The sequence below is a fragment of the Theobroma cacao genome, chromosome 7 (genome assembly GCF_000208745.1).
Source record: "Theobroma cacao cultivar B97-61/B2 chromosome 7, Criollo_cocoa_genome_V2, whole genome shotgun sequence".
NCBI classification, from domain to species: Eukaryota; Viridiplantae; Streptophyta; class Magnoliopsida; order Malvales; family Malvaceae; genus Theobroma; species Theobroma cacao.
In genome coordinates, this window is record NC_030856.1 from 3,844,888 (window position 1) to 3,860,474 (window position 15,587).

Genomic DNA, 15,587 nt, shown 5'->3' on the forward strand with positions numbered 1-15,587 from the left:
ACACACAAAATAAAGAAGCAATTCATTTGAGTTTGAAAAATTATTTTTTCTTCCACTCTTACACACAAAAAGGAGATAGACTTCTTTTATGGTTTCATTCGGTCATATATATATATTTAAATGACATCATTATTGTTGTTAATGTGCATTTTTTTAGTATGTCCAATGTCTTTTGAATTTTATTTAATCTTTTAGATGAGTGATAATTAAATTATATATAAAATTTTCTTTAACTATTTAATATCTCTTTCTATTAGGCCCTCTTTTTAAAATACTCTAACTCTGCCCCTAGAGAGGAGTTACACGCTGAGACCATAACAAACTACACACCATGACTCCAACAAGCTACATCTCAAGACTATGAGATGTTACATGCCATGGTTACAACAAGCTTCCATCTTCAATGCACGTTCTGGAAACTTCAATTGCAAAGTCTCAGTTTAGCTCTCAGATTTTCGAATTTGTCTTTATCAAGCCCTTTGGTGAAAATATTTGCTAGCTGTTCATTTGTACTCAATAGATAACAAATATGTCGCCATTTTTAACTACCTCCCTAATAGCATGATATTTAATTCTGATGTGCTTAGTCCTCTCATGATCTACTGGATTTTTAACCATAGCAATGACAAACTTGTTGTCAATCTAAAGTGTAATAGGTTCATCACAGTTAAACTTCAGATCTTAAAGAATCTTGCTCAACCAAATTGCCTGGTTTACAGCTGAAGCAACAGCAACATATTCTGTTTCTGTAGATGATTGAGCTATAATTTTCTGTTTCTTAGAATTCCAAGAAAAATGACACTTCCAAAAGAAAAACAGCACCCACTAGTACTCTTAGAGTCCTCCAAACTTCCACCCCAATCATTATCATAGTAGCCTTGAAGCTTCTATTTTTCAACTTTACAAAACTTCAGTCCATAGCTCAGGATTCCTTTAACATACATGAGTGTCCTTTTAGTAATAGCTAAGTGAATCTTTAAAGGTTTGTGCATGAATCTAGAGAATAAGCTAGTGGCATACATAATATTGGGCCTTATAGCAGAGAGATATAGAAAACTCCCTATTAACCTTCTATAAAAAGTTTCATCAATCTCGACACCTCTATCATCCCTACTCAACTTGTTGCCATAAGCTAAAGGAGTTGCTATAACATTGCAACTCTCCATTCTAAATTTCTTCAACAAATCAAAAGCATACTTCTTTTGATGTAATAGAATAAAATCAGAACCTTGGTGAACTTACATACCAAGAAAATAAGACATTTTCCCTAAATCACTCATCTCAAATTTAGTTTGCATTTTTGCTATAAATTAATCCACAAAATCACCTTTAGGTCCTATGATAAACATGTCATCTACATAAGGAGATATAATTAGCTGAATATAGTTACTTGCACTTTTCACATATAGTGTATACTCATTGACACTTCTTGTGAACCCTTGGCTCTACAAGTAGCTGTCCATTCTTTCATACCAAGCCCATGGGGCTTGTTTAAGTCCATACAGTGCTTTAGTGAGTATGCAAACCTAGTCTTTCGTCCCTAGTTCAACAAAGCTTTCTGGTTGTTCTACATATATGTCTTCAACAATAGTTCCATTCAGAAAAGCTGATTTTATGTCTAAATGCCAGATCAACCACCCTTCCTTTACTACAAGAGCTAATAAGAGTCCAATTGTGTCGTGTCTTGCCTTAGGGGCAAAGTTTCAAGATAATCAACGCCATATACTTGTGAAAACACCTTTACAACAAGTTTGGCCAATAATTTATTAATAGTACCATCAAAGTTAAGTTTAGTTCTAAAGGCCTACTTAACTCTTATGATTTTTTTGATTTTCAGGTTTGTCAACCAAATGGTAGGTTTTGTTCTTCTTAATCTTCATCATTTCAATCTTCATTGCTTGTTTCCAGTGGTCATCTGAAGTAACTTCAAAAGAACAACTTGGTTTAGTGATTAAAAAGTGACATCTCTCATAAATATCTTGTAGAGATTTAGTTCCTCTGATAGGGGCTTTATCCACATTCTGATTAGACTCATATCTGACTCATAATCTACAAAAGTATCAGTAACAATACCTTTATCACAATTGCTTTCAATTTTATTTGTTCCTAATTCCACTTGGTTGTTTCATCTAACCTAACATTTCTTCTAACAAAAACCTTTCTAATCTTTACATCAAGTAGTTTATATCCCTTGGACACTTCATTATACCTAAGATGAATTGCTATAAGGGACCTCTCGTCAAGTTTGCTTCTCTTTGCATTAGGAATTTGGGCATAACAAATGCACCCAAACACCTAAAGATGATTTACTGAAGGTTTGACATTAAACCATGCTTCATATGGGGTTTTGTTTGGAAGAGCTCTGGTTTGTGCTAGGTTCAGTAGATAGTTGGTAGTATTAGCAGCTTCTACCCACAAATTCTTTTGTAGACTCATTTCAAATAGTAAACATCAAGCCATTTCCATCACTGATTTATTCTTTCTCTCTAAAATTCCATTTTTGCTGAAGGCTATAAGTCACAATAAGTTGATGCATAATCCCAAACTTACTAAGGTTATTTTTCAAACTCTGTAGTAGTGTACTCAGTGCCATTATCACTTCTAAGCTTTTTAATAGTTAAGCTAGTTTGGTTCTCAACCAAAGCTTTGAACTTGAAAAAGACATTCAAAGCTTCAGATTTCATTTTTAGAAATAAATCTAGCTAATCTTAGTCAAATAAACAATAAACAGTATATTGAATTTGTTTCCATGCAAGGACAAAGTCTTCATAGGGCCTCCTATATCTGTATGCACTAACTCAAGCTTTGTAGTTACTTTCCAAGTCCTAATTTTAGGGAATGCAATTTTACTTTGTTTCCCAAACTGACAAGTACTCCAAACTTTATCAGAACTAGTAATTTTAGAGAGACCATCAAAAAAGTTGTGCAAAGTGATCTGTTTCAGAGAAGTTTGATTTACATGACCATACCTCTTATGCCAAAGATCACTTTCAACTGAAACACACTTATAAGTTATATGCCCAACCTTATCCACTTCAAAAGAAAACATCTATTCCACATACTCACTGTAAATGATTCATTACCATCAGAGTCTATAACAGTGTAGGATTTATCCTTAAAAACAAGTATATAATTGTCATTAGCCAATTAACCTACACTCAAAAGGTTTTAGCTAACATATGGAGCAAAGTAAACATGATAAATTAACTTCATACTTGTAGGAGTTTAGACACCAACAGTTCTTACTCCAAAGATTAGTAAAAAATCTCCATTTGCAATCTCTATTTTTGTTTTGAAACTGGAATCCCGATTTATAAAGTTTTCTTTGCATCCAGTAAGGTGGTTTGAGCAACCACTATGAAGAAGCCATATTTCATTTCCACTGGTTTTGTTTGCACTCTTTGCCATGAAAAAACCTTTCATTGACTTAATGATGCTCTTTTGCCACAGCAACTTTCTCTTCCACATTTTTTCCTTTGTTTTTACAAACCTTCTCTATATGACCTTGCTGGTTACAGGCTCTACATTTTACATTTGGCCTATACGAATGGAATTTCTTAGTATGATTAGTCTTTTTGCAATATGAGTAAGGTGGAAAAGTTCCTTTTTGATTTCCTTACTTCTTCTCACTAGTTTTCTTTCCCTTATCCTTTCTTTCATTACCAAACTTCCTATTGTTCCCACTACTATGTCATTTATCTGTACTTTTGGCCATCAAGGCACCCTCAATAGAACTATTTTGCCTCATTGCTCTTTTCTGTTCTTGAGCCTGTAAAGCATTCATAAACTCATTCATTGAAAGAAACCTAAGTCTTTAGAATATTCCAAATATGAGATTTTGGATTTATATTTCTTTGGAAGACTCATTATGATCTTGTTTACTATTCTTTTTTTAAAAAAAATCTTCACATAACAGCCTTAAACAATTCACAATCTTGTTAACCTTGTCTGAGTAATCCTAAACCATTTCATCATCACCCATTTTTAGGATCTTAAACTTTCTCTAGAGGTTCAAAGCCTGAAGTTGTCTAGTCCTATCATTCCCAAAAAATTCTAATTTTATCTTATCGCACACTTCCTTAGGTGATTTGCAACTCATGAATCTTGTAAATATAAAATCTAAAATTGCAAAATGAAGAACTAATAAAGCTTTATACCTTTTTGCCACCTCTTTGTTATGCTGTTTCAACTGAGCAATAGTCGAATTGGCAAACTCTCAAAATAAAGGGATCACCACCAGCTTCAACGATCTCCTACAAGTCATAGGCCGTTAAATAAGCCTCCATCTTAATCACCCAAATTTGATGATTTTACCCTGAAAAAATCAGAAGAGCAGTAACACTCAAGTTTAAAGAAACCATTAGAGTAGAAACTAAACCAAAGAGCTTGAAAACAGCAAAAATAGGAAAGAACAAATACTCAAAAAAACTTTCCCCTAGAGTCCCTTAAGACCATTTCAAAGCTCTAATACTATGTTGAATTTTTAAAAGAAACTAAAACTTTATAAAGATTCAAAAATAGTGAACAGATGAAAGTAAATGGAAGAGGAAAACATAGTGAACAAGGAAAGAATATTTTTCTCTCACACAAGCATAACGACAAACAACTAGGTTTAAATACCATCACAAATACAAAGGAAATAAACTAGGTGACCTTACACATCTGTTTGGTATATTTGCAAACAAAAGAAAATAGGTCACGTGGTCATTACAATAAACGAGGCAAACCAACTACTAAACAAAGGAATAAAATAGCAAAATAAAAAGAAACACATGTGTTACATGTAGAAGGCAAAACTCAAGAGAAGGGTTACACACCATGAAGTTACGTGCCGGGGGAGAAACACAAGAGAGGATTTACATGTTTGAGACTATAACAAACTACACATCATGACTCCAACAAGCTGCACGCCAAAACTGCTGGAAGCTACATGCCAAGACTGTAAGATGTTACATGCCATGGTTGCAACAAGCTTCTATCTTCAACAATTTTAGTATAGATATGCACAAGGCTTGTTTATGCACCAACCAAAACCATTAGAAATTGCAGCCTACTTTCATTAGTAAGCAATTTAATTTACTTAAGCATGTCATAGCTCATGAAATGTGGGGTAGAATTTTTTTCATCCAATGGAATATGCATGATGGCTACGTGGTTTCAAAGTTCAAGCTTGATGATGTGACCACATTATCTATTCCACTTCAATTGTCACATGGTTATTGTTGTTCAATTTTCTCCCACACAAGTATATGTATCGAAAAGATAATATAATGATGAGTAGAGTATCGTTCCCATAGAGAATTGTTTTACTAAAATTGACACACCCTAATCTTATATAAATAATTAAGATTATAATTACAACTAATAAACTAAAAATAAATTAATCTAAAATCTATTAGTAAATTTACTTTATTAAATCTTAGTGATTACCAGACCTAAAATTATAATGTCCCTCAATACTTTATTTGATTGTTATCTTTCTCTCTTAACTCAGTTTAACGGATTAAGTTGTTAGTCTAGAGTCCTAAATTATTTATAAATCTCTGTTGAGCTTCTTATAAAAATATATTTCCCAATTAGCTTACTATATGTCTATGCAAATTAAATTGAAGAAAGATTTATTAAGTTCGTACTTTAATCTTAGGTATGTATGGCTTATAAGTGTATATCTATCCTATATGCAAATCAAATTACCTAATCAACTAAGTGCATTTAATCATATGCTATTCTATTTAAGGTCTACCTAAATCTCCTTCATCAAAGTTTAACCTAGATTTCCAATTCAATCTAATTGGTAGTCAATCAACTAGAAGCATTAATAACAAAATAGAATAAACAACTAAAATCCATCAAACATAAGCAAAAGAGAGATAAATGAATCAGACTACGTATTGAGTTTAATCATAATCTTAGATAAACAATTTAGTTCCTCATTAAGTCATACATCATCATCAAATAAAGTTTAATCATTAAAAACAAAACCAAGAAAGTAAGAGAATAACAAAAAGATAGAAAAACCCAATAATTGTAATCTTGATCTCCAAATCTCCTTGAATCTTTCAAATTTTTTCAGCTTCAATGATTTTGCAGCTTGATTCTTAGCTTTCAATCCAATGTTTCGTTCTCTTTTGAAAGTCCTTCGAAAGATTGTTTTTATAGTGCTTTGAAGTTAAGTAAAATTAGGTGAAGAAAGAATTCAATTCCAACTAGAATTTCCTCATCAGACTACGTGAGCTGCGACCTCAACCAATTAATTAGTAGAAATCGTAATTGCTCTAGGACTGTTGCAATACTTCAACTTTAACAAGATATTTAACCACTTTCCCAACCAAACTGGGTGAAGTCGTTAAGTTGTAGCTTTTTCTCTTAGCTTTCCTGTAACGACCCCTCCTCGGTCGCTACCGGCATCCGAGACCTCCGAAAGATCCAGCCAAGTCCCGAACAAACCTGAAAGAAATTTCTCAATAACTCATTGTACACTTTACCAAACAGTATTAATGTTTGAACCATATATATTTATAACATGAATTCAAAAATAAGCATATCTATTAAATTTTGACTTTAAGTCATGACATCACAATTAAATACATTGAGTTCAAAAATCTCAAATTTTCATTTATATCAAAACTAATATTTGTTTACATAGTAAAACCAGAGTACTACAACTCAACGACTCGGGATAAAATGCTATGAGATGCCTTTACCTATTTGCGATTGACCGAAAGCGTCGATGATTACATGTTAAGCCGATCCTTGTCTGCAAAAGGGAAAAAATAAGGGTGTGAGTCTCACAGACTCAGTGATCATCAACTCCGTGAGTAGAGTGTAGGATGGAAACATGCAAATAGCATATCAGTTGATATTAAAAATGCAGGATTATAAAAACAATTTATGTCAAACATACATTTGTGCCTTATATGAAAAACAGAGAATTTCTTATGCATTGTAATCATTTCAAGTGGTAAATCAACCAAGTAGATAAAAGTTTCCCCTCAGAAACAAATTAATAACCTTTTTCAAGACAATCATTTGAAATATTGTTTTAAAACAAGTATGCATAAAAGGATTTCTACCATCGAAATCAATTGACATTTTACTCAAATCAATTTAATAAATTCGGGCAAGCTCCTATGAAATTGAATGTTATTTAAACTTATACATAAATCACAAATCGCCTCATACACGATGAGTCAAAATTCATTTCACCGTAAAAATAAGGGAGCTGCGAAAAAACCGTTTAATTTCGTTTTCACCATACAAAGAAATATGAGTTTGAAAACCCAGAGATGCCACTCTCGAGTAGGGAATGAAAATAAACTCATGGTCCCACTACCACGTAATAACATCCAGGAGCATCCCTTCCACCGAATTCCCATATGCCATGGCGATCTCATCGATGTTGGCCGACATTGGAGATATCAAGCGATCGCAACCGCTTAAATCACTAGTGGCCTAGCCACGCATACATATATCACAAGCTATGGCCCTTGCCACGCCCAACCCCTGTCGATGACCCGAAGGTTCTCTAGCTAGAGCTCACTCATGCACGAGAGTCACACTTAACCAAAGTGACAGCCGGCATACTCTTGAATCTCTTGGTTTAGTAAAACTGTTTAAAAATCCAAATCAGGTTTTCAAAGAATCTTTTCAAATCATTTTCGAAATACCGATTGCCGTATCAAGATAAAACTCTCTTTTCATAAAACTGTATACAATAAACTTTTGCATGCAATTCTCATTTCAAAATGGCATGGTGAATATGTAATTAAATTTTATGAATGCACACCACACAAATATAAGGCACATTTTTCTTTGATGTAAATCATCTTGAAAGGCACACTTTATGCATAAGTATGCATATATATATTCAAAACATATTTAAAAACTATAACAATCATAAATTTTCTTAGAATTCTACCAACTCATACTGTTTACAATTTTTGCATGTAAAATAAATCATACATAAATATATATATAGTTACGAAAATTTTTAAAATTGACACCCCTACTCATTTCTAAATAGCGAGATATTACATCGCTATTTTTACTTGTCAATGGCTCGTTATTTCATCTGACACTCCGACACAACTCACTTCCTTTACCTTTGTATTTTCTTTTCTTCCTTGTTTTTCTCTTTTTTTTTTTTGCTCTTTTGGGCCTACCCTTCCTTATTTCCGTTGGGCCTCTTTCCTTGTTGCTATTGGACCCTTATCATGGGCTCTTTCCACTTTTCCTTATTGGGCTATGCCAACTCTTCTTTTTTTTTTTTTCATTTCATTTATTCATCATTTTATTTTATTTCTTTTTTTTCTTCTCTCTCTTTTTCTAACTGGTCGGCCTTTCCCTCCTCCTCACTTGCACCGCCCGATTAGCCTTTTCTCTCTCAAAATTAGCTTCACAACCTCTCCTACCTCCCTCAAAAATCGACAGCACAAAGCCCTCTTTGTTCTTCACAATCCGACAGCACACAACCTCTCTTTCTCACCCTCCTACCGCCATTTTTCTGCTCTCTCACCAGCACTCTTTCCCCCTTTTCTTTGCCTCATAAATGGCACTCTCTAGCTGCCATTTTCTGCTCTCTCTCACCAGCACTCTTTCTCTCCTTTTCTTGGTCCTTCTTCAACCGACCTTATCCCTCTTTTTACTCTTAAAATGTCAGTCCTTCTTGGGAGGAGAAAGACAATAATTTTATTTGACATTAATTTCACATGTGAGAGACAAGTTGGACAAGTCAATGTACTTGTCAACTATTTCTTCTCTTTCTCCACTTTGGCTGGCTTAATCCTTTATCCATCCATTTTTTTATTTATTTATTGACTTTTCTTGCACTTTCCTTCAAGTATTGATTAATGGCCATTTATCCTAATTATGCCGTTCATTTATTCTTCTTTATCTTTCTCATTTATTTATTATTTTATTTTTATACCCTTTACACCATTTTTACTTTATGTTTTATTTATTATTTCATAGTCTCATCCAAACCACATTTACTCTATTTTATTCTTTCAACATTTTATCACCATTGCCTCAATCAAAGTTTATACAACTAGTTTTAATTTTTATTCTTTATTCACTATAACTTTCATCCTTATAATTTGATCCTTTCAACATTTATTAAATTTCAATTTCCTTATATCTTTCTTCCTTCATGCGTATTCAATAAAAATATTGAAGTTGTACTTCAACACAGTATTATCACAATATTTAAATATTTATTTACCACGTTAGTTCGATTTAATAAAATCATGAGGTACAATTATCGTAATTTTACTCTAAAATTTTTCTTTACTTTTTTTCCTCCACTTAAATTAATCATATTCCCTTCTTCCAGACTAATTTTCGTGATTAATAAAATATTAATATTTTAATATTATTTTATTTATAAAATAATATTTTATTCTAAGATATTTTCTTCACTTGTAACCACTCTTCGAAACTTAAATTTGCATTAGTGACCCTTCGTCCTATTGAGATGGTTACCTTGACTACTATATGAGGTTACGTGGTGTTACATTTTCAATAGTTTAAGAATCATCTCATTTGAAGTTTTGTAAAGAGATTTTATATCAAAATACCGAAATATATGCAATGACAGTCTACACCTTCAAATTGCTTTCCTTTTTCCATTAAATTTTTTTTTATTAAACACCTACAAAAACACAATAAATCAATAACAACCTATCTTAATCACATTAACACTAAATTTTTTTTATTAGTCATATCACTTTTATTTATTTTAGTACTCTTTGATTATGACTTTTAGGTTTTTTAACCTTTCAAATTCTAAGTGATGATTATTGGAGTTCACGTTAAAAAGCCAATGAGATGTAAAAATATGTCTTGCTACATTGCACCTTCAATTAAAACATATATTTGACTCATTCATCTGTATCTTTAGCTTTTTCCAGCATAACTTATCTACAATTCTGCTATTTAATATGATGCAATTATGCATGAAATCATTCGAAGGCAAACTTGTGAAGCGTATGTTTGCACCAGGGCAATAATTCACAGAGTTCTTCCATCTGATTGGTTATATATGTATCATGGAAACCATGATCATGATCACAAGTCCATAAGACATATCAAGATCAGCATAGTAGGTTTGTGAATGTGACGAAAGATTACTAAAGTAAGAAAGCAAATTTCAGGACTCTCTCGTAGCTTTGCATTTCATGAGAAAAGTCTCTCAATACTAATTCTATCTATCGTGCCTTTACCAATGTAGAGGTAATTTCATTTACTGAATATGATGAAGATTCTATCCCAAGAGGATTCCTTACTGTGTAGAAACCAGGTTGCTTTGGCTGAGGCAATGAATTATCACTCCCCAACATCAGAACCACAGAAGCCATGTTCGGCCTGTCTTCTGGTAGTTGTTGAACACACAGCAGTCCTACATGAATACACCTCAACACTTCAGATACAGCACAATTGTTCAGCAAAAATTCATCGATTAGGTCCAGTGGTCTCTCATTCATCCACAATCTCCATGCCTGTAAAATACCAAGAAGATTTCAGCTGCCAGCAATTCAAGTCCTTGACCACTCAAAAGAGTACCAAAATCATTAGAAAATTCTCTCTCCTTGCAACATAAACACCACCTTTTAGCATCAAATGAGAAATGAAACTAGTCAGCTACTTGAACATTATAATGGTTCTTTAGAGATAATGCAAAAAGAGAACATCCTTATCTTTATGCTTACGTGTCCGAGTAGGTTAAGATAGTGATCTGAGTGATGAAATCCTCTATTTCTCTTCCCACACAAAATTTCCAGTAACAAAACACCAAAGCTAAAGACATCTGATTTTGCTGAAAAGAGTCCATCAATAGCGTACTCAGGTGACATGTAGCCACTGCAAAAAAACCATTGCAGAAAAGTGTGAACTGTTAAAGTTTAAATACAAATGAAGTAAATCATATGCAGGTTTAGGTACACATACTATGTTCCGACAACTCTATTTGTATTTGCGACACTTTGATCTCCTCCAAATGTTTTAGCCATACCAAAATCTGAAATTTTGGGATTCATGGCTTTATCTAGCAAAACATTGCTAGCTTTCAAATCTCTATGGATAATTCTCAGTCTGGAGTCTTGATGAAGATAAAGAAGCCCGCGAGCAATCCCACAAATGATGTGAAAGCGCATATGCCAATTTAGCATTGTGATGCTATTTCTGTCTATCAATTTCATATTGAAGTTAGTAAAATCCTATGGGAAATAAAAGAAAAGGAAAGGAACAAGAAGGGGTCGCTTGGAGAGGAATGTCTTGGATAGAGAACAGGTCATACCAAATATAAAGTAATCCAAGCTTTTGTTGGGCATGTACTCATAGATCAGCAGCCTCTCATCTCCTTGAATACAGCAACCAAGAAGCTTCACAAGATTTCTGTGCTGAAGTCGTGCAATCAAGCTAACTTCATTCTTGAATTCTGTCAGTCCTTGGCCAGAGTTTCCCGAGAGTCTTTTCACTGCTATATCTTGTCCATCTCTCAAAGTACCCTGGAAATCATTCAATAAGAAAAGGTTAGATCATCGTCTGTGGGACTGTATCTACTATTGGCATATATTTATATTACCTTGTATACAGGTCCAAAACCTCCTTCTCCAAGCTTGTTCTTGCTTGAAAAGTTGTCAGTAGCTATTGCTATAGTATCGAAATCATATTTTGGTAATTCAATGTCGTTATTTGCATCTTCATCCTTCCTTTCTTCAATTTCTGTTGACACTGAAATGATATGAAACAGATCAGGCATCACTCACAGTTACTCTTTCCAGTCAAGTAATGTTTAAATCTGAATATTTTGCTAGAAGATCAACTTCTATACTTAAAAGGAATTAGCGAATGCTATTCTACTATCAGTTTATATTACCTTGGATTTGATGTTTCTTCTTCCAGATAAAAAATAGTGCTCCTGTTATCAGACTTCCAATGACAACTATGGACGAAATTTCTATGATCCTTAGTTTCTTCCCATCCGTATGCCTCTGCTTCCCAATCTGATCTGGAAAATCCAGCACCATGTCAGTGAAATATGTTATGGCTATTCAAAACAAAAAAAATAGCAAGTTGACAGCAACTACTACTGGTTACCAATAAACCATTTTGTTGCTATACAGTTAAAGAAAATCTAATTAAAGGATTGGCACCATCACTGGTTTACATCGTATTATTGCAAAACAAAATATTTTCCTTTGTCACAGCAAGAGTCACTAGTATTGCTAAAATGTCCTTGCAGTGCTGGTTTTATTAGCAGAACAGAAACCTCTCTCTATTATTGCATGAAGAAACAAAAAATAAAAGGTAAAATACTCTCATCATCCTGAATTTTAATGATAATTCTACGACATTCCATTAGTTTTTGAAATGAACAATGAGATTCAAAAGTATAACACAGTTAATAGAAAATAAAAAAGAATTAAAATGCCCTTTCTTCTTTCTCCCTTATCTTTTTTCTCAAACAATGTGACTGGACGGCGATGCTCCTATTCGCCGGCTGACCATCCCACTAATTGGTGCTCCCTCCCTTGGAGCACTAGATGTGCTCCCCTCTTGGGGAGTAGAGAATTTTTTATTTTACAAAATAAGAAAAAAATATAAAAATTATAATTTATATAGGATAATTTTTTAAAATTAATGAAAAGAAAAATTATCTTTTTAATATTGTCACGCCATCAATTTAAGAAAAATATTAACAGTTGACTAATGAATTGACTTTGTATTTAACGAAAGATATTCTTTTGGAACTAACTATCTATTTTAAAAACTAATGAACTTGTGTCGAATTATAGTTAAAAGTTGAAGGATGACAGTATTTTATCCAAAAATAAATTGTTACATACAACTATATTGCATAAGTTATTGCCAGAATTAAGTACCAAATAAAGTGTAATTTCAAATATAAGGACCATGATTATGAAGGGAAAAGAAATGCCGAAAGATTAACGACTATGATTTTCACATAGAGTACTTTATATGAAAGGAGCTTAATCGTCCTTCGTAACCAACGGAAAGAAAGGAAAAATAAATAATTAATAAATGGTACCTAGTTCTGAAGCAGCCATCCGTATGTACAGTTCCTGTCCACCTTCATTGAATACTCTCACATCCATCAGTTCATTGAACCAAAGCAAGCAGCCAGTTCCACTTCCCTTGATATCAGAATTTGCATAGGCGGTGCAAGAACAGTTTTTCAAACACATTTCCCTGCACTCCTTGAGGCTCATGGTTCCATTAAACCAAGAGGATGAAGTGTCAGGTAATTTCATTCCGCTAAGCTTTCGAAAACCATCCTGACTACAATTCAGTTCAGTCCTTCGAACACAACCATCAGCCCAATCTAATAAACCCCAATTTTTTGGAGACTTGGGTACAAATCCTTCCAAGCATTCACATACAGGAGAACCTTGGATGTTGCAGCTACCGTATGCACCACATAAAGCATAGACATCACAGTTATCCATCATCAAGGATAAGTAAACGTTCCAAGTTTTTGTTCGATCAACCCACACATAACGTTGCAAAAGACCTGACTGATTCACAGCTAGCCTCGAAACAACTGAATTAATATAGAGCTCATATGTGTAGTATACTTCTGTCTCATTGAATATGAATTCAAAGCTGTATACATCATTTTTCTTCATCTCAGGAGCTCCACTAAACCGAATTCCATTCCATGAACCGTCACGATACAGAAATTTAGGTCCCTTCATTATAACAAGTTGTGGATATCCACGAGAATCTATCCGAAGCGAAAAGTCCCCTGGAGCTGGATCATCTGCACTCTTCCAGGATGATAAAAACGTTTCTTTACCTGTGATGAAATTCTTTCCAAGTTTCATTCCTGGTAGTAAGGTATCCGATGGATGATCAAAACTCTGCCATAAAATGTCCTCACCATCTCTGACCACAAGGTTTCCTGATTCCTGGAGCTGTGCAACTGGATTCTGAGAAGGTCTCGACGTATTGGATGACCAAAATAAACTGTTTGTGCTGTTAGTGAGTTGAAGAACTCCTTGGCTAGTTATACTTAAAATTCCTGATGTATCAGAAATTGGAGTTTCTCTGTTGGCTACCCATACTGCTGTTCTGATTGGTATATCTTTGTACCAAATTCCTAGGTATCGTTCTGTCGAACTACCTGGACTGAAGAAACCAAGTTCAAGGACTCCGTCTGCTGCTATTAAAGTGTCTGCGTTGCTATCTTTTATTGAATGAGCCGGTGTAATTGTATTTTCTGCAGTAGGACCTCTGAGCAGGCAAAGTAAGCAAATGCATACTAGAACCATTGCAACCACTGATTCCGACTTTCTGTTCAAACTGTATCATTCACCATGGACGGTAGGAATGCAACAAAATACAGGACTGGCTCTCAAGAAGAATTATGAGGACAAATATTGTTGTAACTTGCTTACAGTTGGCCAGATTTCGAAATCTTAAGCCATTGTAGCCAACAAAAACTAAGACTTGTAGCTTTCAACGCTATCAAATCTGCACCTGTAAGCATAAAAAGTATTCTCTATTGGCACAAGTCTTATGTCAGTTGTGGATAATCTTCCAAGAACCTTGGAATATCTACCCAGTTGAATTTTCTCAATCCTATCTTTAATGCCGTGGGACAGATGAACATGACCAAGTCATGAAAATTTAACCAAAGAACATCATGATCACCTTGTCTATGTGGTTCGATGGTCGTAAAGTCCACGGTTGCCCTATACCGATCAGGAACTGCATCACCGTAAAATTCTTCGTGACTATAAAAGTGGCAGCATATGTTTATTTGACCGTTTAATTTTACTTAAATTTTGAACTTATTGTCACGGCTAGAAGTCTTGGTCTTTTGTTTTTATTGTTCTATCCTTTTCAATGATCTTATTGGATATTTTTAACAATAATAAATACATTCATATTGAAAAAAAATAAAAAAGAAATAATTTTTTAAATAAAAAAGAGTATAAATTTTATTAGTTGGATTAAAATTGACTTAATTGTAAATTGGATCATGGTTAAGTGTTTCAAGTTTGGGTGGTCTTGTAGTTTAATTGAATTAATAATATATAATTAAAATATATTATAAAGACACTTGAAATATGTCTGCAGTTGCAATTAATTATATAATAAATTGTTTTAATTTAAACTTAATTTTTTAATTAAAGTAATTGTTAACCATGCCAACAGACACTTGTGTCAGGTTGAAAACAGACAATTATGTTTGCAGAAAATAGATATTTGTGTCTCTAAAAAGAGTCTCCTCTTATTCTAAAAAATATACAAAAATAATTTAAATAATCTCTCATTTTCACTATATATTTTCAAATTTATTACAGAAAATTTTATAAAAATTTGGTAATTTGCCATATACTGGTAAATGCTCAGTATATTAGTTTTGTCATTACAAAACGTAATCAATCAGTAGATTTTATTATATCTCGAGATTTATCGATTGTAACCCTTTCATCAACTACCGGTAAGAACAAATAAAACTTTGAAGACATTGATATTGGTACACACCACGGAGTGATTTCATTTTTCTTTTAGTTTTCCATTCTAACATAAATTGCTTAGGTGCAAGTCTCCATTTAATA

The 15,587-nt window shown here is 33.4% G+C and overlaps 1 protein-coding gene across 1 annotated transcript; it reads right to left on the reverse strand.

Annotated features, from left to right (window-relative positions):
- Window positions 9,995-14,291, reverse strand: LOC18593780 (G-type lectin S-receptor-like serine/threonine-protein kinase At4g27290). The gene is made up of 7 exons (XM_007021148.2): window positions 13,049-14,291; window positions 11,876-12,007; window positions 11,582-11,730; window positions 11,294-11,504; window positions 10,945-11,182; window positions 10,707-10,857; window positions 9,995-10,496 (listed from the first exon to the last, which is right to left on the reverse strand). Exons 1-7 carry the CDS (start codon window positions 14,289-14,291, stop codon window positions 10,206-10,208), a joined length of 2,415 nt encoding a protein of 804 aa, XP_007021210.2. The 3' UTR covers window positions 9,995-10,205.

Bases quoted from the DNA above. Each gene is read 5' to 3' on its own strand.
- LOC18593780 (XM_007021148.2), bottom strand. From the start codon at position 14,291: ATGGTTCTAGTATGCATTTGCTTACTTTGCCTGCTCAGAGGTCCTACT. The intron at 11,731-11,875 runs GTAATATAAACT...ATATCATTTCAG, and splicing joins GAAGAAACATCAAATCCAAG to TGTCAACAGAAATTGAAGAA. The intron at 11,183-11,293 runs GTATGACCTGTT...TGAAATTGATAG, and splicing joins CTTGGATTACTTTATATTTG to ACAGAAATAGCATCACAATG.